The 8,789-nt window shown below is 38.9% G+C and overlaps 1 protein-coding gene across 1 annotated transcript; it reads left to right on the forward strand.

The window, feature by feature from the left end:
- The first annotated feature begins 6,099 nt into the window (after positions 1 to 6,099).
- LOC110867410 lies at positions 6,100 to 7,238 on the forward strand. The gene is made up of 5 exons (XM_022116448.2): positions 6,100 to 6,333; positions 6,457 to 6,553; positions 6,641 to 6,777; positions 6,862 to 6,928; positions 7,024 to 7,238. The coding sequence occupies exons 1-5, from the start codon at positions 6,199 to 6,201 to the stop codon at positions 7,038 to 7,040; spliced, it is 453 nt and encodes a 150-aa protein (XP_021972140.1). The 5' UTR covers positions 6,100 to 6,198; the 3' UTR covers positions 7,041 to 7,238.
- The last annotated feature ends 1,551 nt before the right edge of the window (positions 7,239 to 8,789 follow it).

Here is an 8,789-nt window from a genome sequence, read left to right on the forward strand (position 1 = left end):
TATATGAAGTTTGATACTATTAAGAAGCTGAGGCTGCTAGAGTTTAGAAGGATAGATTGGGATTTGGTTGGTCAGTTGGGGCAGGTTGAGAGGCTGCAGGAGCTATTAGGGCCAAAGTTTAGAATGGCGTTGGATTGTGACGCGCCACAGTATTACGAGCTCACCCTGGAGTTTCATTCCACATTTTACTATAGGCATCCAGGGGGTTTTGATGAGCCAGATGTAGTATCATTTGTGTTGGGTAAGAGGATCTACAACATGAGTTTACCACAGTTCGCAGAGGCAACTGGGTTTTACACAGTTCAGGAGGTCGAGTCTGAGGAGTTTAGGGGTTTGCTGAGGCAGGTAGTGAAGGAGGAGAAGGATTGTTGTGTATTGAAGGAGGAGTTAGCGAGGTTTTGGCGCACTATTGCTATTTCACCATTTTCAAACAACATGGTGGCGTCTGATATCAGAGATCCTCTTTATCGGTTTGTGCACAAGATACTGGCAGCTACATTGATAGGTAGGCATGAAGGGGATAATAAAGTGAATCAGCACAGTTTGTTTTGTCTGATGTGCATGGTGGAGCGTCGCCCAGCAAATTTAGCGAGCATTCTGGCATGGTCGTTGGTGAGGCCGAAGAAGGGAGGAGGAAAGGCGAGGTTATATGGCGGGCCGTATATTACGATGTTGGCAACGAATTTGGGTATATTTGCTGATTTCCCTCCTGAGAGGATGCGTATAGGACCAGCTCCATCACTTATGGAGTTGAGGAGCTTTCAGCTGGCGAGGATAGTTACATGCGATGATCCGCCAGTATGGTCTGAGGTTTTGCCAGCACCACCCTCACCGGATCCAGCTGCCGAAGAGGCAACACATACTACGATTCCCGAGCGTTACCAGGTGCCACTTCAGAGGCATCAGTTGCCGGCACGAGAGTACCCCGTTAGACAGCCGCGGCCCGAGCCGTTGACGTTAGAGGCAGTTTATGACAGGATGGATAGGTTATTTGATTTAGTGGAGCAGATGCGAGATGGTATGAGAGTGATTATGGATCACTTCCACTTGCAGCCGCCGGCGTCTTGGCAGCCACAGCAGGAGGATCCTGCAGGCGGGCAGCAGGGTGGAGCAGGAGGAGCATGAGGATATGCAGCAGTGCTTATGGAGCTTATATCTTTTGTTTTTATTTTATGCTGTTTTGATCCTCATATTTTGGTCTGTACTTATATTATATACTAGTTGGTAGGGTTTTGGGGTTGGTCGATACTTGGATGATTGTTGATATTTTGATGGTATATATTATGTTGGTTTGGTATGATTTGAGTGTTAGGTCGTTGTTGGTGCCGCTTCCGTTCGCGTGTCCGAGTTAGTACAGTTTGCTGAGCGCGTTTTGGATTGGAGGGCATGTGTGGTATCGACTAGCATACTGACAGTCTCACATATTTATTCAGCTAAGTCGTTCCACCTGTATATTTTGTATATTTTATTTATTTTTCGTTTTTCTTTTTGTTTTTAGGTTTTAGGAGTCATGTTTTCATCCTTGCATTAGGGACAATGCAATATTTAAGTGTGGGGATGGAACATTTGAGTCGTGAGTCATTTAGTTAGTAAGTCTTGAGTCATAAAAAACCGAAAAATACAAAAAAAAATGAAAAATTTGAAAAAAAATCCAAAAAAAAATTAAAAATTTTGAAAATGTCCTTTGAAATAAGAAGTTTGCAAAATAAAAATGGAAAATGATAGAAAAGTCGGGTTTTTGATCGGGTTCAAATAATAATAGTATGAGAATAAATAATCGTGCTTGTGTCTAGTTTGGGATGCGCGGGTAGGCTTGATTCGGTTTCGGGTTCCTTTGATATTAATTATACCTAATTGTCGGTCTACTAGTGGGTTCTCATCTAGGGAGAGTGGGGAAATTGAAACCGCCAAAAATAGTATAAGGGATGCCGTTATAAGCTAAGATCGTTAGAGTTTTTGGTCATTATCTCGTTGGAAAAGAAAAAAAATAAAATAAATAAATAAATAAGCGAGCTAGAAACTGAATGAAAGTAGCCATTTCTATGTAGTCTGTGGTTGGGGATAGCGACTCTACAACCGGATTACCGCTAGGATGTGTGAAATCGACCTGCAAAGAAAAGTAAAAAAGTACCGAAGCCTATGTAATATGTGGTTGGGGATAGTGACTATACAGCCGGAATGCCTCTGGGATTAGGGAAAGCAACGTCTATGCTCGATAAAAAAATGAGAAAAAGTGATGAAAAAAAAAGGAAAGAATAAGATTTGATTTTAAACTCTCTTGATATTGGTATAAGGCGGTTAGGAAATAACCCAGTGGTGGTTCCTTGGATTGACCGAACTTGAACCTAAATTGCATGATGAGGGCTTGGAACCGTGTTGGGTTTAAGAGGATCATTATACTTGCAATCGCGGCTAACACGAGTGTCGATTTAATAAAATAACCTAAACTTTTGTCCCGATCGACTATTCCGACTATGATTCCGTTTGCACAATTCTTTTTCGAGGACGAAAAAAAAGTCAAGTGTGGAGATATATTGCAAAATACATCTTTATTCGCGTCCGGTTCTAGTCATTAGATAGTTGTTTTTGTCCGTTTTTAGCGTAGAATGTACATACTTTTAATATTTTGTGTTTTCCAGGTCTTAGCAGTAAAAAGGAGCAGAAATGAATTAAAATCTAGAAAGGCGAAAAGCTGGAGCGGAAATCGAGGAACTCGGAAGCAAGAATGAAGAAAAAATCAATTCTAGAGCTTCTAGGCGGGCCGCGTAAGTTTATAGTTGTCTTTTACGTGCCCCGCGTCAACTTAAAAGAAAAAATTCCAGGTTCTGATATCCGGGCGGGCCGCGTAAGCTTAGCCTTACATATTACGCGGGTCGCGAGAGAGGTTAAAACGTGCAACCGACTTGAAACAGCTAACGGCTAGTAGGGTTTCTTGGCTATTTAATAACATCATCATCAACAGCCGTGGAGGAGACGAATTTTGGAGTTCTTGACCATCATTGGAGGCTGTTGAAGGCTGCTGGAACGTACGGGATCGCTTGGAATCATCGGGTAACATCTTGGAGCGCTCGGGAGTAGAGATTACGGGTTTAAACTTCCTGTTTCTTTGTTTTTCGTTCGTTTTACTTTGTTGCATGATGAATTCAGAAGTTATTATGATTTTGTTTATGTTCGTGAACATGTTTTCCGGCTAAAAACCTTTAACTACCTAGGCTAATGACAATAGTATAACAAAGTTCGGTTTTTATTTGATTTTTGGCGTGGTTGTGGATTTTTCTTGCATTGTAAAAGCTATGGGAATTTAACTTGGTGTGTATGCGTGCTTGTGACTATTTCATTATTGATTATTGCTTCGTATAATCCTTGGTGACGGTCTTTATCACATAATAGGGTTGTGCTAGGGTTCTTGATTTAGGTGAGTGTCTATATCACGTAATAGATCATTAATCCTTTAGGGTGAAAACGCGTAAGTAACCTTAGAAACAATATTCGGTAATTTAATAAAATCAAGTGTTCTGCTAAACTCGTCGCTGTGAGGCTCGAGGGTATTAATAGGTCTCGGTTTAGTTATAAGTCCTTAACATTCCATTGTCTATTAAACCAAGATTAAAACCCGTAGTTGCTTTAGACGTTCGCGCTGTGAGGTAGAGCGTCTTATATAGGCACTTTCAAGAAACTAGAGGACTGTGAGGAAATCTAGTAAGCCAGTGAGCGTAACATCCTAGGTAGTGCCACAAGAATCGCCTCGAGAGTGTTTGAGGGACTTAGTGGTGTCTTAATAGGTTTAGCATTTAAAGATCCCGGTTCCACACCACAAAATTATCAAATAGAAATCCACTCTGAGTTTAGCTTGCGTCTAGCCTAGGTAGTCTTCATCATCTCTGGTCAAAGTCTTCGTTCGAGTTCGTGTTAGTTATTTAGCTAATCTAGTTATTCGTTATTTGCATTCTTAGGATTTTTAGAAACCCCCCCCCCCCAATCAATAAACAATTTAGTTATGTCGTGTCAGTTTTAGTCTTTATAGAGTCTTAGCGTAATCAGTAGAGTCTCGTGGGTTCGATACTCGGACTTACTTTAGCTTTACTACATTGATCGGTACACTTGCCGGTTGTGTGGTTTAGGGTTTAGATCGAGTCTTAGTTTATAAATTTAAAGCTTAGAGTGTCTAATTTAGGGTTAATTTTAGTTGTTTTTGTTAAACCATTTTCAGCACATCAATCATTTGTTACTTTTGTACTTCTAAAGTTCCCTAACTTCCACTAGATATGAACCAAAGGAACAGGTTTTCTAAGAAGTAGTCTCTGAACAGGTCAAAACTAAATCCAATGGTTAAAACATTTTATGAGATGGAATATCAAATGGAAGACGGGAGCAAACTTTCTCCCGTCAGTGAGGGTCCAAGTTCGGGATTGATCTACTTTCGTACTCTTTATTCAATCAAATCCAACCATGTAAGACGGAATATGCAACATTGGGGCATATGTTCCATAAGAAGAACCAGCATAATATCTTCTTTAACAAAAATCAGCTAACTTTCTCGGCAAATAATTGCTACTAAGAACCAGATTCCATCATCTTAAAGTTAGAAAAACATGTCTAATCCAAATATCAAAGTGCATTTATTTTTTAAGTTGCATAGCAAGCATTGACCACATAAAAGTCAACACAAACAAAGAACAATATTTTGGTCCACGAACAAAAGACACCATACAACATGGAAGTTATCAAGACACAATAGAACTACCAGTAATTTATAAACTAAACACATGAGCAGAAGATACACTTCAAACTCACTAGTACAAGTTACAACTTCCATCGAAAAATAGTAGCCTTCAAGTTTCCAAGGCAATGTATAAGCTGCAAAGCAAAACATACAATATGTCAGCATAGATATAGGTAGGCTTGTAAACCAACCGAACGAACACGAACAAAGGCATATGCATGTCCGCTCATTTAGCTTTAACCGAACATGAACAGGAACATGAACATATAATCAAACAATTTTTTTGTTCATGTTCATTCATTAAGAAAATGGGCGTGTTCGTGTTCGTTTATTTTCGTAAACGAACGGTTCACGAACATAAATGAAATTAATTTAACAAACATAAAACAACACAAATTAACATAAATGAATAAATATAAACGAACACAAATGAACATTACTGACCAAGAACAAACTTAAGGAGTTTTCTCTTGATGTTGACCCTGTGTATATTTAATTGGGCTACCTTGAGATTGGGTCTTTGGTCCCACCCTTAGCCCTGGCATATCAAAGTTATTGTAGTTTGATATTCATTCATTTTAGAGAAAAAAAATCTTAGCGTTTGTACCAACAATGTGCTATTTTATACTTGTGATTAATACATATAGAGTGCATGTTATGAGAAATGCAAATCTTGTATTAAAAGTTGATATATTTCATGGAAAAGAAGCTAAATAAATGAGTGGATGATAAACATGACAGTAACTTGTATGATAAAATTTTTTAGACCTCATATTTCTAATCCACACATTTAATACGATGAACAATGGTCATTGACAAAGGCATATTCTAAGAAGTAATAACTATCTAGATGTTTAGATGTTTTTCTAGTAACAATAATAACTATCCTTGACCACAAGACTATATTCTGTCCAAATAATTTCTCAAAACAAAGATTAGACCGGTGTCAACATGACCCAAGAAGAATCTAATACTCAATCCAAGGATTATAAACCTTTCGGTAAACCAAATCTTAATTTCTGTTACATATGATTCAAGATAAGCTTTAAAAGCGGGTATCGATTGAGTTTTAGATTAGTCAATCTGTCAGTTAAGTAGGCGTGTTCGATAGTTAACTCGTCAGCATCCAACGAATGTTTGAAACTTTAGAAGGATACAGACTGGGAAGATAAAGATGGTGGGGGTCAACACTCAACTGTTTATCTGGTGGCTACAATGCATCATCCGAATCAACCCAAGTTGGACAAGATAAACTACCTTTTTATCTTTCAGGTTTTCTGTTGTGGGACCCACCTGACCCAACTACCTACACGTGCCAAAAGATACAATGCTTTATTGTTAAGCTTTTGGCGCCTATAAATAACTACCATTCCCCCTTTCAGTTGATACATCCAACAAACTCATTTCTTTTTCCTACATCAATCAATCAAGATTGTTTTAGATTTTCGTAAAAACGAACCAATTGTCAACTGATAATGGATCACAAAAAGCATCAATCCGGAGGTTCTTCTTCGTCTTCTTCATTTACAGAGAATCTGTTTGGCCCCAAGGATGCATCCTCAGCCTCCTCGTCGGGCCTTTTCACCACTGTTTTCGGTCCCTCCTCCACGGTATCCTTCTCCCTCTTTCTGGATCCTTTTTATGGATTAACCCAAAATCACAGATTACTACTATTTTCATTCACTGTTAATCGAATCACAGAATCTTACACATTAGAATTTGTTTGTTTTCAGGGTCTTGGAAGACATCCATCACACTATAACAACACAGGATCATCCAAAAACAAGGAGTCTGGTGGTCCATATGGAAGTGGCAAACCTTCTACACCAGGTTGATAACGCTTTTTTATAAAATTTTAACCCAATAATGTAAGCCAATGTGAACTTAGTTACTAATTACATCATCTTTTGGCAATAGATTACAAGACACAAAGAAGCGCAGGTCCAGTTTACCAAAATGAAACGGCAGAACCAAGCTATCTCAGTTCATCCATCTATTATGGTGGCCAAGAAGATTATACCCCAAATACAGAAACCACTCGCCCTCCACATACAGTGAGCATTTCCACCTTTTTGTTACATGTTAACGCTAAAAGCGTTAGAACTAACAATATTTTTGTACGCGTTTTATTTTATTAGTCCAAGAAAGATGGAGGTGATAATGATCCAAATGGGAGCAGTGCTTCAAGGGGAAACTGGTGGCAAGGTAAGACTTTTACATGACATATGGTTCTGATAAAAAGCTGCTTACTTTGTTAAAATTTAAAGCCAAATGGTAATCTTGTTTCTATGATCATACAGGATCTCTCTACTATTAAATGACATGCTTTTGTATGGATGGATGAAGGTGAAGTTTAGGGAGTGGCAAGACCGTAAATAATCCTAAAGTTTTAGTCTATCAGGGTCATGATATCTGTTTGTTTGTTGGTCTTAAGTCATAGCAAGTGTTTAATGTTGAATGTATGGTCAACTCTCTTAATGGTATATATCTATGGAAATGGAATATGTTAACCTTCTTTGCATGTATACTTAATTTAGTTGGTTTTTGACCAATAATATGCCATCTTTTGAATGTGCCAAATAAGATTTGGTATGTAGCAAGCATCATTCTGTTGAATGATAATATGTGTTTTCTTAGATTCATATATTCTGAGGGTTGGCTAATCTATGAGATTATTATGTAATATGCTCGGTATATCTTTCTCTGGTGCCATACTGAACTAATGGGGGCATGTTTAAATATATTATTGATGTAGCGTGTGTTACGAAAGATGAAGATCAAACACGTTGATTCTACGAATACCCGTGTAGTTCTTCCCCAACCCCCAAGATTCCACCCAAAGTACATAATTTGAAGAGAAAAATGAGTTAATTCAAAATTCAAGTCTGAACTTTCCAAATACTATAGAAACATATAAATAGGAACAGAAATTCGAAATGGGCCTAAAAAAGACAAGGGGCCAAACACAAGCCCAAAAACAAAATGCCCAAAACACTTCAAAAAACATAAAAACGTAAATAAGCAATAGAAGTAAGCGTTTTTTCGCCTGGTCGCACGCCCAAAATGGACCCTCGTAGCCCAAGTTAGAGCCATTTTAGTGAAGCCTCTTTTGTTACGCGGTCTTGGGCCTCCAAATACGAGATAGCCCGCTCCTCCACACTTGTGCCCGCATCATTCCCCCTGGATAGACAAAATTCGCCCTCGAATTACCACCAGGTTCATCATCAGAAGAATCACCATAATAAGGCAACAGATGCTTCACATTAAACACATCAGAACAACGAATGTGACTTAGCAGCTTCAGACGATACGCATTCGGATTGATCTTCTCCACGATTTAACTGGGCCAATCTTCTTGGCTGACAACTTGTTGTATTCCCCAACTGTAAAACGATCTTTAGTCAAAACAGCCCAAACAAAATCACCTTCCTCGAACTCAACATGCCTACGCTTCTGATCAGGAGCTTGCTTATACTTCAGATTAGCTCGGGTCAAATGATCATACACAGAATTATGAATTTCATGTAAACCCTCCACAAAATCTTGAACTTTCTTTGGAACAGATCCAGAAACAGGAAGAGACATCAAATCAAGTGGTCCCCGAGGCTGAGATGAGTAAACTATCTGAAATGGGCTATATCCGGTGCTCCGATTAACAACATGATTATGAGCAAACTCAGCTTGGCACAATTTTTGATCCCATGCCTTCACATGATCACCAACCAAACACCTCAGCAAATTCCCAAGTGATCGATTAACAACTTCAGTTTGGCCATCAGTTTGTGGGTGATAAGCACTACTGAAGTTGAGTTGAGTATTTACCATCTTCCACAAGCTACGCCAAAAATGACTCAGAAATCGGGTATCCCATTCAGACACAATAGAAGAAGGTAGCCCATGCAAACGGTACACGTCCCGAAAAAAGAGTTGGGCCACATTAACAGCATCAGTCGTCTTCTTGCAGGGAATAAAATGGACCATCTTAGAAAACCGATCCACAACAACAAAGATAGAATCGCTACCCCTCTGAGTACGAGGTAACCCCAACACGAAATCCATACTAATA

This window comes from Helianthus annuus, chromosome 7 (genome assembly GCF_002127325.2).
Source record: "Helianthus annuus cultivar XRQ/B chromosome 7, HanXRQr2.0-SUNRISE, whole genome shotgun sequence".
Classification (NCBI taxonomy): Eukaryota; Viridiplantae; Streptophyta; class Magnoliopsida; order Asterales; family Asteraceae; genus Helianthus; species Helianthus annuus.

Bases quoted from the DNA above. Each gene is read 5' to 3' on its own strand.
- LOC110867410 (XM_022116448.2), top strand. From the start codon at position 6,199: ATGGATCACAAAAAGCATCAATCCGGAGGTTCTTCTTCGTCTTCTTCA. The intron at 6,554-6,640 runs GTTGATAACGCT...TTTTGGCAATAG, and splicing joins TGGCAAACCTTCTACACCAG to ATTACAAGACACAAAGAAGC. The intron at 6,778-6,861 runs GTGAGCATTTCC...TTATTTTATTAG, and splicing joins CCACTCGCCCTCCACATACA to TCCAAGAAAGATGGAGGTGA.